The 15,538-nt window shown below is 44.6% G+C and overlaps 1 protein-coding gene across 1 annotated transcript in view; it reads right to left on the bottom strand.

Moving 5' to 3' along the window:
- LOC143289805 (uncharacterized) overlaps positions 1-14,189 on the bottom strand; it is a 52,914-nt gene extending 38,725 nt beyond the window's left edge. Inside the window, exons 1-5 of the mRNA XM_076598963.1 lie at positions 13,618-14,189; positions 7,845-11,754; positions 7,155-7,313; positions 6,425-6,574; positions 5,649-5,894 (exon numbers count right to left, since the gene is read on the bottom strand). Of these exons, the coding sequence (XP_076455078.1) occupies positions 5,649-5,894; positions 6,425-6,574; positions 7,155-7,313; positions 7,845-11,754; positions 13,618-14,136 (4,984 nt within the window). The 5' untranslated portion in view covers positions 14,137-14,189. The remainder of the gene's footprint in view (positions 1-5,648; positions 5,895-6,424; positions 6,575-7,154; positions 7,314-7,844; positions 11,755-13,617) is intronic.
- Between the last annotated feature and the right edge of the window lie 1,349 nt (positions 14,190-15,538).

Here is a 15,538-nt window from a genome sequence, read left to right as displayed (position 1 = left end):
CACTGTTCCCACCAAATGTCGCCCTAAAATAATGGTCTCAAAACTCATGTCAATGAATGCTCATACACAGACAAGCAATGGATGAATGCCTAACACAGCCCTAAAATTGTGTCAAAACTCACACACATAAATGCTTGAACATACATGCAGTGTCACTGTCACTAATCTCATAACGTGGCTTGGTGGTGGGGCTTCTGCACTGCTGATTGCACCACCCACGGCGGCACAAGGCAGCCCTTTTAGTTTTGGCGCGAAGCGGAGGGGAGAGGGATGAACAGCGAGCGAGCGCGAAACGTTGGAAAGGTGATAGCCTGGACAGACAGGCAGGCAATATATGGGGCAGCGCTCTGGCGCACCACTAACTTCGCGCTATTCTCAGCGGAGCGCATGTTACACGGGCAGTGTGTACAGCTGTGAACAGCTTCGCTGCTGCTGATAAACTGTCAGAAACAGGGTTATGTGCTTTTAAAAAATAATACTCTATGTCAGAATGCAACAAGAAGGGCGCTATGGGTGTGAATGGATGTGTGATTCTCTGACAAATTTAACGATACCAAACATGAGTAGGTTTAATTTCCTACAGGCAGTGTACAAGCGGTCCAAAACTTAGCGAGCACACGAACATTCTGTTCGAACTGAGGAACACACACGAAACGTAGTTCAATTTCAACTCCGTGTTGTGTGTGTACATCGTTTTACTTGGAGATAAAACTTATATCATGATATACATGCATGTCTCCACGATACAACTGGAAGGAAAATATAGCCGATACGTTACCTAGAGGTGGCAGACCGCCCCGGAATTAGTGTCAGTATTTAACGATCAGCTCCACTGAGAACTGCTGCCAGCCACTTAAGTTTCACACTTCTCTCAACATCACGGGAAGAGAGACGGACAGACAGACATATATGCAGGGACAGACATACTGAGAAACAGAGGAACGTGTACGGAGAGAGAAAGGGGAGAGGCACAGAGAGAGAGGGAGAGAGACAGACGCACAGAGAGAGAGAGAGAGAGAGAGAGAGAGACCTCAGAGACGCACACAGAGAGGGGGAGAGAGATTTTCGCCGACTAGATGTTTTGCGTGTCAGTATGTGTGCCTTTGCTTGCGACATGCATTTGGTCAGTCTAAAAGATACACCTTGACGATACCATGCTTTTAGTAAACGATCACAATGTAACGTACTGACATGCATTTGTAAGTTCTAAATAATAAAATCCATTCCTACCTGAACTTATAAATCCGTATGAACTCCTTGTTTGTAGTTGGTAATCCACTCAGTTGAAGTGTGACACTGACTAAACTCAAACTTTTTGTTTTCTTTTCTTGTTTTTTCCTTACAATGTGTGTGTGCGGGAGGGAGGGATTCAGGGTGGAGAAAAGAACAGGGCTGAAAATTTCTTTATTCTTTACTTTTTGATTTGTGCCGTGATTCTCCTGCTTGGGGTACGACTTGCTGAAGCATGGGGGAGACAATAGTCATGTGCTCTTGCATGATGACACGCAGTTTGTCATCTTGTGACTGCATCCCTAATACTTTCTTTTTGAGTGAATTGACGACTGCGTGTGTTGCCTCCCCCCCTTGTTCCCCGTGTAGTGCCAGGCCAAAACCGTGAGAATGAATGAATGGAATGCAGTGATTTTCTAGGATGTGTTGCTTGGGAATGATGCGTGTTTGTGGGAATTGTTGGCGGAAGAAAGACATGTACTGTTTGATGTCACTATCCAGTGTGTCAACGTCACTGTCTGTCAAGGGTCTTTGATGTGAGATGTTTACGTGAATGCGTGAGAACAGCGTGTTTAGTGTTTTAAACTTCTGGGAAATGTTCCTAGCTCTGAGGTTTATGTCCGCGTCTTGAGTCAGTTCACCTGTTTTCTTGACTACACTGTCACTGATGTGTTCTATTGTTTCTGGCTTGAGATATTTGTGACAGTGGTTTCCAATGAATGATGCTCCGTGGTATGCCTGTCTGTGTATTTTATGCTGTTGAAGTACAGCATCTAGGTGTTGTGTGAGAGGGCCAGCCAGGTGTGGAAGGTCAAGCTGTGTCTTGAGATATTCAATGTCTGCATCTTTTTCTTCTACCATGTCTGCTAGCTCACGTTGCTGTTTTTGGAAATCACTGAGTGGTGTACTGTCACCTTCAGGCTCGTTAAATACAATCCTAGTTTCTAGCAATCTCTTTTCTTCTTCAGCACTTTGGATCTGACTCAGCTTGTCTACAAACTCAGAAAAGGCTGAGTCGCTGTCTATCTGTTTTCCCTGGCTGGCTATTGACTCTCCTATCTTTTTGTCAAGAGAATGACACCCCCCCTCCAGCAGGTCATGGTGTTTTTTGACCACTCCCAGAAGAATGTGCAGGTATGGGGGAGCTACTTGGCTAAGTTCTATGTCAACAATAGGCTCCCTGACTACATTGTTGTGCAGGCTGGCGATTTTCTGCTTGGAGTGTTTGTATTTGCTGTAGTCTGTCTTGATGCCCTGTAATGTGCGCTGTGTGATGTTGCCTTCATTGCAGTGAGGTGGATTTTGTGTTTGTGATTTGGATGCTGTGCAGTATAAACATGGGTGTGTCCCCTGAGCACCTGACAGTCCATACAGTTTGAGGAGAAAGTCAGTCCCCAAACAAGGTCACTTTGACTCTCTTGTTTCGCCATGTCATTGACTGCAGAGCAGCTAGCTGTTGTTTGTAGGGTTCTAAGATTCTTCTCAAATTGTCTGGACTGTCCTTGCAGTCTACAATGGCCAGGAGACACGTGTTGTGTTTTGAGTTGGGGTTGGTGAGATTTGCAATTTGAAGCATGAGTTTGAATGTCCCCCCTCCATGGTCCCCTCCAATTTTTACCCATATCTCATCCTGCGGTATTCTATCATCATGCCATGTCAACTTGTTTTCTCTGTCGTACTGCTCTAATAAGTTTTCTACCATCTTTGGAATGTCTTTGATTTTTCCTACTGTTGTTTCCTCCTCTGTTTGTCTTCCCTCTTTATCAATAAAGATGAGTTTTGTCTTTTCTATTTCTACCTCCCCAAACATTGCTTCTTTCTGCACCTCCCTCTCCTTCCTTTCCCCTTCATGTTCCACACCAATACTGGCATAAAACCTCTTTTGTATCCTGTGTTGTGCCCAGCTTAACCCCATGGCGGCTCTCAGTGCAGACCCTTGTTTTTTGGTCACTTTCACTGGGCCACATCCAGCAGCTTGCAGTATCTGTTGTCTGTGGCTCTGAGCTGATCTTTTGATTTCTGACCCCTGCTGTTTTACTATGGCTTCTTTACTGTTCCCTGAGATGTGCTTTCTGATTTTTTGCATAATTTGAGACCGTTTTTTCTTCAGAGGAGATGATGCTATGGCAGATGATTTACGGGGTTGTGTGACTTTTTTCAACACTATTGGCTGACCTCCAGTTTTGCATCTAACTGTTGATTTGTCTCCTGACTGAAACAATTTCCTGCGAATTAGTCGTGTGCATAATTTTTCTTCTTCTTCAGTAAGAGATTTATTGAGATCCTCATCCTCTGAGTCAACATACACCGTCTTACGTTTCAATTGTGCGATGGGTGATATAGCTGCGTCAGTGACAGGTGTTTTGGGTGTTATTGGAGATGTGTTTGTGCACAGCGTTCTTGTTTTTTTGACTGGTGTTGATGTGGACTGACAAAATGACGTTGACACACTGTCGTCGGTATCTAAGCAGAGGTCAGACGGATCAAAACTGTCATCCGTGCATTTTTTTACGGGTGCTGATCGTCTTTTTTTCGGACGACCAGGCTGACTTTTTGAGTGATGAAAAGAGCATGTTTTGCACTGATCCAAAGATAGATCTGGATCAAAAGTTGTCCAGATTTCTGACATTCTGTCAATGTCAAGTGCAACATTTTCATTTGCAGTTTTGAACTGAGAATTTCCATGAGTATGTTTCATTTTTATCATTTTTTTGTAGCACTTGATACAAATGCATGTGGGATGTTTGCCCTCTTCATCATTCGAAACATCTAGACCGAAAAAACGAAACAGTTCAGAAGAATACTTGGCACAAAGTCTTGCATTCAACCCCTTGTCTTTATCTCTTCTGAGAACCCGCTCACCACACACACGACACATATTATCCAAACATCTCAAGTGTTCACTGAAGGTGTGTTGCCCAGTCAGCAATGCTGCCACTACCGCACCAGATTCCATTTTTGTCGGCACTCACACACACACACACTTAGGTCAAATAACTGGATGTAACACAAACACTCGGACCGTATCTGGTAAATCACACAACACACTTAAAGTTCACATTCACTGGAATCATGTACACAAAAATGACAGCAAACAAAAACCAGTGTGCACGAATATGATTAAATGAAAATCACTTAAACAATACACCTTTCTCTGCTGGAAACATAGGCACAAAGAGCGCGGCGCGCGCTCCCCTTCCTCCCCCCCTCCCATCCCAGTGGAATCTAGGTCAGCAGCCGTGCTCCTGACCGCTCACTGAACTCTGAAACTAAATAGCTCTGCTGGTCTGAGTTCCGGCAAAGCTCTTCTCTGTCCACCCAGAGATGTTGTCTGCCCACTTCTTTCGCTGTCGGCCTTTTCTTTTCTCCTGCACTGTTCCTTGAAGGAGAATTTCGTCTCTCCATATGGGCTTTAGTTTTGCCAGTGTTGTTGCAGTCTGCACAGTTCTTCGCTGATGATACTTTAACTGCTTCAGTGTTTCCAGTTGGTGTCCACTGGCATTGATCTTCATCTAGATTAGATCTTTGCTGTTTGTCATGAGTTTTGTCTTCTTGGCACTAATCCATTCCATATTTTGCAGCAGAATACACACACATACAAGCACACATGCAACTCCAACATACAAACAACTCAATACATGCATCCAACCATCCAAGAACACATTAAGTTTGAAATAAAGGAAAAAGAAAAAAAAAAAAAATAGAGAGGTAGTGAGAGCAGCCTGCTTATCACACACAGATATTGTATGACAAAAAGTAATACAACATAACACAACACAAAATGACATGACACAACACAACACAATACTACACAACGTAACATGACATGATGCAACACGACAGAACACAACATTGCACAACACAACAAACACTGCATACAGACCAATGTTGGTGTGCACAATATGTTGCACTGACATGGCACAACATGATACAATACAACAAACACAACACACTGACTGATGCTGGCATGCACCATACAGTCAGAGCACACAACACAACAATAAACACAACACACTGACTGGTGTTGGTGTACACCATCCAATCAGAGCACACAACATGACAACACAACAAACACACTGACCGGTACTGACATACACCATGCAGTCAGAGCACATAACACTACACAACAAATTGACCAGTGTTGGTGTGTACCATGCAGTCAGAGCATACAACACAACACAACACAACACACTGACCGGTGTTGGTGTGCACCATATGGTCAGAGCACACAACACAACACAACACACTGACCAGTGATAGTGTGCACCATGCAGTCAGAGCACACAACACAACACAACACAACACACTGACCGGTGTTGGTGTGCACCATATGGTCAGAGCACACAACACAACACAACACACTGACCAGTGATAGTGTGCACCATGCAGTCAGAGCACACAACAAACAACACACTGACCAGTATCGGCGTGCACCATGCGGTCAGTGCGCACAGCCAGACGTCTGCGTTCCACCTCCGTCTCCAGACGACACACGACGCGCACCACTGCCTCACTTTGGAACAGGTGGCACGACGCACGACGCAGGTGGTTCAGGCGGCGACGCGCAGCGTAGGCCCGGAACGACAGCACTTCCTTCGTGGGAGCCAGGCGTGGTGGTGCAACTTGGTGTGCCGTCCCGTCAAAGGCGATGGTTCTGGCGTCAACTGGGGAGGGGAAGATGGTAGTACAGGCAATGTGTGATGGGGGGTGGGGGTTCGGCATGGGAGGTGTTACGAAGGGAGGGGAAGACAGTGGTACAGGCAATGTGTGTATGATGGGAGTGGCAGGTGGGGGGAGGGGGAGGGGGGGGCTTGTTGAGAAGGGAGGGGAAAACTGGTTCAGGCAATGTGTGTGTGTGTGGTGGGGGTGATGTTGAGAGGGGAAAATATCATTACAGTGATGAATATTACAGTGATAAAGTTAAATTTATGCATCAATCAGAGGATTATCATGTTTGATTCAAGGGGCATTTAAACTACTCTGCTTCAAAAATGCTTGGCAAAACCTACCATCCACCTCCCCCACCCCTCCCCCAAAAAAATCCAAACGAAAAAAGCAAAACTTAAGAAAGTCCCTACATTCCAGAGGGGAAAAAAATTTTTTTTGATAAGAAACAAACCCATATGTGCTTTAGCATTAGAAACCCAAACCGGTCCAACTGAAAGCAGACAACATTCAGAGACAGTGTCTTTACCTTTGGTCTTGGTCGTGGCAAGCACATACTCGTCGGCAGGCGTGAGCACAAAGTTCAGCCAGTGCACAAAGCCTCGCTCCTGTTTGTCCTGCCAGCGCTCATCGTAGTACATGTTCTTGGCCGCAAATGGTAGCGGGTGCTTGGGCAAGGCTGTCACAAAGTTACATCTCTAGCGTTACACAACCTCAGCTTCAGGCACTACTTCATTCAAAGCATTTAAAGTCTAGTTCATGGCTAACAGAGTATGCGTTGAACAGTTTCATCTCAAGCTTCATGTAATGTTTTTTTCAGAGGCTTCATTCCAGGTAATTTCACTAAAATTTTAGCTCACTCAAAGGAAATGTGGTTGATTCTACTTTGTATGTGTAACTGCTGCCAACATTGTCACTCGTGACAAATCGTGTTATTCATGATAAACAGTGTTACTCAAGATATACCATCTGTATCAAGAGTTTCATTGCTCTTGCGATATATAAACTACTCTGGTGACCTATGAGTTTGTATTTTTTTTGTTTTCTTTGTGTGTGCATTAAAAAACAATGTGTGAACATTTCATTTTTTCCTACTCATTAAAATCAAAAGGAGGCACTCAAGACTACACAAGCAAGTTTTCCAGTGATGACGAGTGAGAAGTAGCACTGCAGCAAGCAGGCATGGGAAGACCAGTATGAACTAAATTCACTAATCTTCAATTATTGAAATAAATTTACCAGTCTTGAAATAAATTTACCGGTCTTGGATTTCTTAACCAGGATCAGTTTGGACAGTGCCACCCCTTTGGAAGGTTTGGCTGCTGCTCTCCCTGCTCTGGGCCGACTGGGGGCAGGGCCACCCTGGGTGGAGGCCTGCTGCTGCTGACCTCTGGTCATGCTGTGCCGCTCCAGCTCCACTGGAAACAAAACACAATGGAACTGTATTCACATGATTGATGTAAACTTGTGACTATATAGAGTAAATATGGAGAGAAAATGTGATGGCCTGCATGAAAGCTTTATGAAAACATGCCATTCAACAGTATAGTTTTGGTAATCAATGTTGAACAATAATCATCATCAGGAGTCATAATGATTTTTATAATTCAATACATTTAATTGTCGCTTGGTTCCAGCTCCACTGGAGAGAGAAAACATGAGGGGACAGTGCATGAACACCTTATGAAAACATTCAAAATGTGATTCAAGATATATACTTTGGTGAACAATGTTGCACATTGTTGATAATCATGAGACACTTATACTGATTTAACTTATAATCAAGTTATATTACACTCAAATGTCTATTGGTTTCAGCTCCATTGGAGTGAAAATGTTGGTGGCAGCGCATGAATGTATGGCTCTAGAGCTACAAACAGCAACAAAAAAACAGCTTCAACTGGCGAACAGCCACAAAATGAAGGGTAGATTGCTCTAAGTGTAAGTACCTCTCTTGCTACGTGGAGGCTTCAGCCCTGCCTCAGGACTGGACCGTTTCCTGTTGAAGACCTGCTCTGTCTGCTGGATGCCATGGAAACTACTCTGCAGCTCCCCCTGTTTGCTGCGATTAAGATTACCCTGCGACCTTGTCCTTGGGATGACCTGACTTCTTGGCACAGCAGCCAACACCTTCTTTGCTCTCTGGTGTGGTGCATTGCCCTCTCTGATGTTGAAAGCCACTGGAGGCTTCCTTGATTCAGATGGCTGCGAGATGCTGGACTGCAGGTCAGCTGACAGTGACCGAGTGAGCTGAGCTTGACATGAGGATGTCTTTCTGTCACAGTTCCAGGTGGCAGATGATGATGACCTGACAGTCTTCTCTGTCATGGAGCCTTTCTTCAGCAAAGGCTGTTGGACAACGTTGCAAGAAATGATGGGCTGTGCCAACGTCTCTCTGACCAGGGTGTGTGAAGGGTCAGGGTGATCCACCTCGGGCTGTCCTGAGGCTTCAGCAACATCTCCCTTGGATTCAACAGAGGTCACTGATGGGAAGGGAGTGATCTCCGTCAGAGATTCTGTCACATCTTCCTGGGAAGACGACCCCCTGGGTTCATCCTGTCTACACCTGGCTGTCCTCTGTTCCATTGACAGGAACTGGGAGGTGTCATGAGCTGAAGGGTGGTGTGAAAATGACTGTTGAAGAGTCGCTGGTTTAGCTCTGCACTGCTCAGACACACGTGTTTCTGAGTGAGAGGCCCATTGCTGTACACGTTGTCTGCTGGTACCGCCCTTGTTGGCACAAATCAGCTCAGTGTTCACATCTGCAATGCATTCTTTCCCATCTATTGGTGAGGTGCTGTCAGTGTCATCTCGTCCTATGTTTTCCTTACAAGCTTCAATATGCCTGTTTCCATTTCTGTCTTCTTCCACTTGTTCACCAATGGAACTGGAAGTCTTCTTCTCTGCCTCCAATGAGTCTGTGGACAGTTCCTGACTACTGACTGAGTTGTCACGGTCATGGCATGGGGTGCAGAGGGGTGCGGGGCAGGTCAGTCTGTCTGGCTGATGATGAATGTGGTGCTCCACTCTGTCTGTGCACACAGCTGGGGAGGAAGTGTCGCCCTGCGCTGTACTCTGTCTGCTGTCTGACTTGGTTCTGATCTCAGGCCTTCCTTCCACACCACTCTCTGGCATCACTCGACCATTCTGCTCTCTATGCATAGAAGTGACTCCCCACATTTCTGATTTGCATTCCTTATCGTTCACTGCCACCACGTCAGATGGAATCTTGGATTCTGGAGTGTAACCAAACAAGTTCTTGGGCAACAGCCCATCCCTGTTGAGAACAACAGGGTTCCGGACAGCATGTGTAGAGCGTCGAGAGTTCTCAGACAAGGGTGATGTGGGCAGCTGAGAAGGGGTCAGAACTTCACGGTGAACTGTAAAACTGACAACATTGTTGTTTTTTGTCTCAATGACAATGGTCTCTGACTGCCACAATTCATCACTGTCGTTTTCCTTGCCATATGTCTGTGGAGTAGCTGGCTGTGACTCCATAGCCGTGTCTCCACCATCTGGCTGGCTGCAGGCCTGGAGGAGAGCCTGGGAAGGGCGAGACTTGGTGACCGTAAGAGTGGACCTGCGATGCGCTTCACCATCAGGACTCTGCAACAGCTGCTGAGGTGAGTGCCACTCAAACTGTGCACTCTTCTCCTGTGTGTTTTGCAGATCATCAAATAACCTCCGTGCACTGCCTGTCTTCTCTCTCTGAGTTAGGCCATGGTTCAGTGCCATATCTACAACCTCCACCTTCTCTGCGTCACTTTCAGCACAGGACTTCTCTGTCTTTTCTTCTGGTAACTGGCAGCTGGCAACAGCCATGTCCACAATTTCAACCTTGTTTGCACCAACCGCCGTGTCCTGTGTTTCCTGCCTGCCTCTGGCAGCATGATTCACTGCCTGACCCATGTCCACAATGTCAGCCATCTGTACACCATCTGCACCCTCCCCTTTGCTGTCACAGGAAAGCCCCACCTCACTTGGTTTTGAGTCCAAGCCTGAAGCAGCGGTGGCACTGATATTGGGGAAAAGTTTCTTGGAGCTGTCAGCAGAACCATGAAGTGGTGGGGAGATGGAGGAACGGTCTTTGGTGACTGTGGCAGAGCCTGACCACAGAGGTCGGAAGTCTTTGGACAGGTTCAGATCCTCACTGACCATGTCAGGAAACAGTCGGCGCCCAGAACTTCGACGTCCTTTGACCTCCACTCCATGTGAGGCCGACTTCAGGATGTCGCTTGTCTCAGGTGTCAAGGTGACCTGCTGTACTGACACCTGTGATGACCGACAACAGTCCTCAGCTTTGTTCCCCTGAGCGTAGGGCTTATCCAGCATGTGCCTGTCATCTCCTGTGGAGTCGCAGTCTGACTGAACGGCGATGACTGGGGACACGAAGCCAGCCACTGCAGGGGACGCCCACATGGAGCGACGACGGTTAGCCATGGTGTCATCCTGTGTGAGGTCATCGCCAAGGTCACCAGGGATGGAGGCTACATTGCTGTGCTCAGGGAATACCACCTCCCTCTCCCTCTGCTCTTTCTTCACTGTCCGGCTGTCCACTCTCCCTCCGTCCAGTTTCGCCAGCTCTGAGCTTGAAGTTGGTCTCTTTGGAGCACAGGAAGAGGACTGGCCACTCAACAGTACTTTGGCTTCTGCGCCTTTCCCCGCAGGCTTGATGTTCCGGGGCTGAGTTTTCTGTGGTGAAGCCTTCCTGCCCTGCTGTTTCTTGGTGACCAGAAATGTCTTCCTCCTGGGACTGGGGGCGTCGGTGATTTTGGCAAAACGAGCTTTCTCGTGAATCTTCCTCAATAGGAGCTTCTCCTTCTTGGCGGGAGCTTTGTGCCGCTGGGCGTGAGCAAAGACATTGCCACGGGCTTTGGGCTGTGCCAGCTGGCTGAGTCTGTCCATTGCTTTACCTGCAGGGTTGGCTGGCTTGACCTGGGTCATCGCTGCAGACAACACAGGACTTTCATGGAAAGAGCCATCATGAAGAGACTTGCGCACATGCTCCAGCTGTTTCATCATGACATTATGTGGGATGGAGTCATTGAGCACGGCGGAGGGACTGGGGATGCTGGAGGTGTGAGGCAGAGGAGTGGGGTGCTTACTGCCCATGTTCTGCACAAAGGAGTTAGGACTGACCGTGGCTTTATCAGCCCCCCTGCCCACCTGGCTGGAGGCACAAATTCTTCCCACCTCAGCGGCTGTGCTGGCTGTTGTCTTACCGGCCAGGGAGTCGTTGAGGAAGGAGTTGGGTGACACATACACCCTGGCATCTGTCAGCATCGCAGGCTTTTCTGCCTCACTGGATCCATTTCTTCCAGACGTCCTCTTGGATTGATGCATGTCTGACTTCTCTTTGTCGCTCTCTCTGCTGTTCTTGCCCTGAGAACTGGATATCATCTTTCTGTTTCCGGTCACACTCTTCAGTGGACTCCTCTCCTCCTCCTTACACCCGTGGACAGGAGAGTGGTGGCCAGTGGTGGTGGACAGATATGACTCCATGATACAGCCGTTGTTGGTGTCTGCCATCAGGGGGATGGGGCTCATCTTGGACAAGGTGGGAGAAATAAAGCCACTGGTGCGTCGTTCCATGGCCTTCTGCTCATACACCTCATCCCTGCAGATAGCAGTGGACTCCAGAGGGGGCGGGGTTTGTGGGACAAGTTTTTCCAGCTCTGCCGGACATACATTCTCCTGATCAGCATGCAGCCTGGCGGTGGTGGGTCGGACATGGGAGCGCAGTTCTCTGGTCTCATCACTCTTGCGAGGGCTGTAACTGTCCTGGATGCTCTTCAGGGACTTGGTCTGCATCACAGATGGTGGTGGCTGTCTCCTGTGAGTTCCCAGCATGCCTTTCCTCTGAAACCATACACAACAGATTAATATATAAAAATTTTTTTAAAAATTAAACAAAAAAACTGACTTCTAAATCAAAATCATATGTAGAGATGCACATGGTGAAAATTCTACTTTTATTAAGTCATAATCATGTTTAGAGGGTACAAGTACAACTAGTCTACAAGGTAAAAAAATGAAAATCATGTGTAGAGATCTCCAAGTTCAATTCTAGATATCTATATGAGACAGAAGACTTCTCTCTGAACACTGTAATTACCTGCTGATGAAGCGGTTTTAGCTTAAGTTTACAAACATTCTGAAAAATAGAATCAGCATCGAAGTTTAACGTCAAATCTAATGAACTTAAAACTCATGTAAGTTGTAGTTGTACATCACTACATGTCATGGTTATGATCATGTCATATGATCAGTTCATATGAATTCTATTTTTAAGTATAAGAAAATAAAACAATTTATTTCTTTTTCATTTGAACCAGCAATAATATTTTTCCTATTACTATCCCTTTAAAGAAAATTATTTTAAAAATTATCACCATACACAGAGGTCAAGGAAAGAAAAGACAGAAAAGTAACTCCAACTGTCCACGCATCAAAAAGTTGAAAACCATGTGTACTCACAAAGCCCAACATAGTGGACACATATTAATAAATCTACTTCTTCATTCACGGGCTGCAACTCCCACATTCACTCATATGAACACAAGTGGGCTTTTACGTGCATGACCGTTTTTACCCCACCATGTAGGCAGCCATACTCTGTTTTGGGGGACATGCATGCTGGCTATGTTCTCGTTTCCATAACCCACCGAACGCTGACATGGTTTACAGGATCTTTAACTTATTTAAGTAAACATGCGTATTTGATCTTCTGCTTGCATATACACACAAAGAGGGTTCTGGCACAAGCAGGTCTGCACATTATTATGTTGACCTGGGAGATAGGAAAAATCACCACCCTTTACCCACCAGGCGCCGTTACCAAAATTTGAACCCAGGATCCTCAGACTGAAAGTCCATGCTTTAACCACTCGGCTATTGCACCCATTGGATTAATAAATGAAGTTAGTGACAGATTTTTCAGTAGAATTTCCTTCATTTTAAGCAGATATATACATTTATAGACAAAATCTGCACCCAACACAAATCAGTACAATAAATGATAGGAATCAATATTATTCAAAATAAAAAGTTTAGTAAAAACAATAAATCGATGATGGTCTGTTTAAAACTAAACTTCTACAACTTAAGTGCAAGTATCATACTCAATGCTACTTTTTTGCTCAGTTTCTTACCTTTGTTATTCTCATTCTGTATCTCACATTAAATTTGTCTTTTTTTAATTATACTGCCAAAATAAGCAATTGGCATTTTTTCTTTGTTTTTGTCCTTTTCTGTTTTTTTTGTTTTTGTTTTGTTTTCTTTTGTTTTTTGCTTATTACTATCAGGTAAATCAGCTTCATGAATTAGTTCCATTCATAAAATTGTATAACAAGGCACTTTCTGTTTACATTCTTTTGCTGATGGTAATTTCCAGGAATACTCCTTTGGCTTTTTTTTTTTTTTTTTTTTTTTTTTTTAACTGAAATTAAGATCTGCTACTGTGTAAAGCAACAAAGTAAATACATTTTTTATAAAGAATTATCAAACAAAATTAGAACAGGTAAATTTCTAAAATAATGAATAAGCGATAATTCAATGTTTCAAACTTTTTTTTTTTTTAAATAAAATATAACAACAATATATCTTGTGTCCAATTTTATACAGATTGTACCAATAACACTGCTCATCATCATCAGTTTGTTCAGATCAATCATGAATAGTCAGAATACACCAAATAATGAAAAAAACCAACTAAGTGCTTACGCCTTTCTTAACTGGCTTGGGATCATCAGCAGTACCGAACACATACGCCTGCAGACGGTACACATCACTGATATGGAACAGGATCATCTCCCGGCAACCCCCTGCATCTTGAGGCGTCCAGGTCAGGGTCAAGGACACAACCTCCTCTGGCTGCACCACAAAGTGGGCCTGGTCGACGTTGAAGCCTTTCTTGTGGGGAAACCTCTCGATGACCACCTCCTGATCATAGTCCGCCGGGTTCTGCACCAGGAGCACCCTGGTCTTGGACCGACCAACAATGATCTTCCCAAAGCCGATTCTGGGTGGTTTGGTGAAGTGACTCAGCACAAGCGTCTCAATGTCATCAATGCTGCGGCGCTTGTTCTGTCTGCTCATGGTTTTCACTGGCTGCTTCTCCACGGCAATGTCACAGGGTGTGGCAGGAGGAGTGTCAAACCAGGACCGTCTTGAGGATCGGCGACTGGCATATTTAGGAGTTGCAGCATCGCCAGCAGCGCTGTGCATGCCTGGCATTGCCATGTCTGCACACCCGCAGATCAACCCAAATTTGCTGTCTTTCCAGGTTAACAAGATTTAAAACCTGAAATTTGATCAGAACACTTGTAAAAGAATCTTACATTTTCAATGAATTTCCAGTGTCTGCCTCTGAGTAACAATTAAGGGTAGGAAAAAACATGCTCACTTTGATTACATTATTGATTAATCTTTTTTCAGTTATACAGTTTAGAAGAAAGTCAACTGGTACAGTGGTAGTCAGTTCTACTTAAACATTGCATAAGCTGCTATTTTCATAATTATGGGGAGAAGACAGCATTCATCATTCCATGATAGCACATTGACAATAATTCAAATTACATGTTTCATTACATATCAAAGATTTTTCATTTCTTCATTAAAGTAGGACATAAATGGCCACAGCATGTTTTCTAGATTGATCAAGAATGACAAGTCAGAGATGGATGCTGCTGCTGTTGTGTAGGTCAATTTAGATTATTATGGACAATTGACAAGCTTATACTCTAATGCACTTCTTTTTTTAGTATGGTATCATAGTTCATACTGTAGGCTTTAAGCAGCGAAACATTAAAAGTTTGTTTTTTGTTTTTTTAACGAAACAGTAACCCCCCAAAATTACAAAGCAAAACGCTGAAAAGCCAAACATTCAGCTTATGAATTCTAAATGATATTTTTCTCTTAATTAACACAAATATTACAACCGATTTGAATTTTAAACCTAATATTCTAGAACATTTGTTTTATTATGTAAATTACTGTAGTGCTCCTAACTCAGTAACTAGACTCCTATTAGTATTAGTAGTACTAGTAAACGAAATACTATTACTACAGTATTAGTATTACTGTATTGGTTACTCATGTTTATGAATCATCATTCACTCATACAGTATTCATTTTGTTAAATTTAAGTTTCTTCTAGTTCTACTTGGTTCCTGTCATATTACTTACTTCATTAGTCTAGATTTGCGGGGGGGCTCGGGGGGTGCAACTGAAAGGTCAATCTGGCAAAATTCAAATTGTGTTACTGGCTATCATTTAGTAGACAGAAGACTGTTCAAATTATCAACCCGTTTTCTTGTTCAGGTTCGGGTTAGGGGAGATGCCAAGCATCGTAGTCTTGCGGTTTTGTACGCCCCGTCGGTTTTCGTAATTTTTTTGGTCAGTTTGTGAGGTACTCACAAGCCCAGGCTCACCCTTGACCATCAAAGTCAAACATTATTTCCTTTATGATTTGTTCGTGGACTGTTTGGGCATGAAGATGAACAGAGATCTACGTGCATGCATGCAGTTATTGATAAATTTTACCTGCTTTTTGTTGTGTCAACGCTTGTGCGTTTCCAAGGACTTGAAGCTAGTGACATGGGCGTGATGGCAGCTTTACAGTTCAAACAGGGTTTCTTCTTTT

The sequence above is a fragment of the Babylonia areolata genome, chromosome 14 (genome assembly GCF_041734735.1).
Source record: "Babylonia areolata isolate BAREFJ2019XMU chromosome 14, ASM4173473v1, whole genome shotgun sequence".
Classification (NCBI taxonomy): domain Eukaryota; kingdom Metazoa; phylum Mollusca; class Gastropoda; order Neogastropoda; family Buccinidae; genus Babylonia; species Babylonia areolata.
This window is presented reverse-complemented; position numbering and strand designations above follow the sequence as displayed.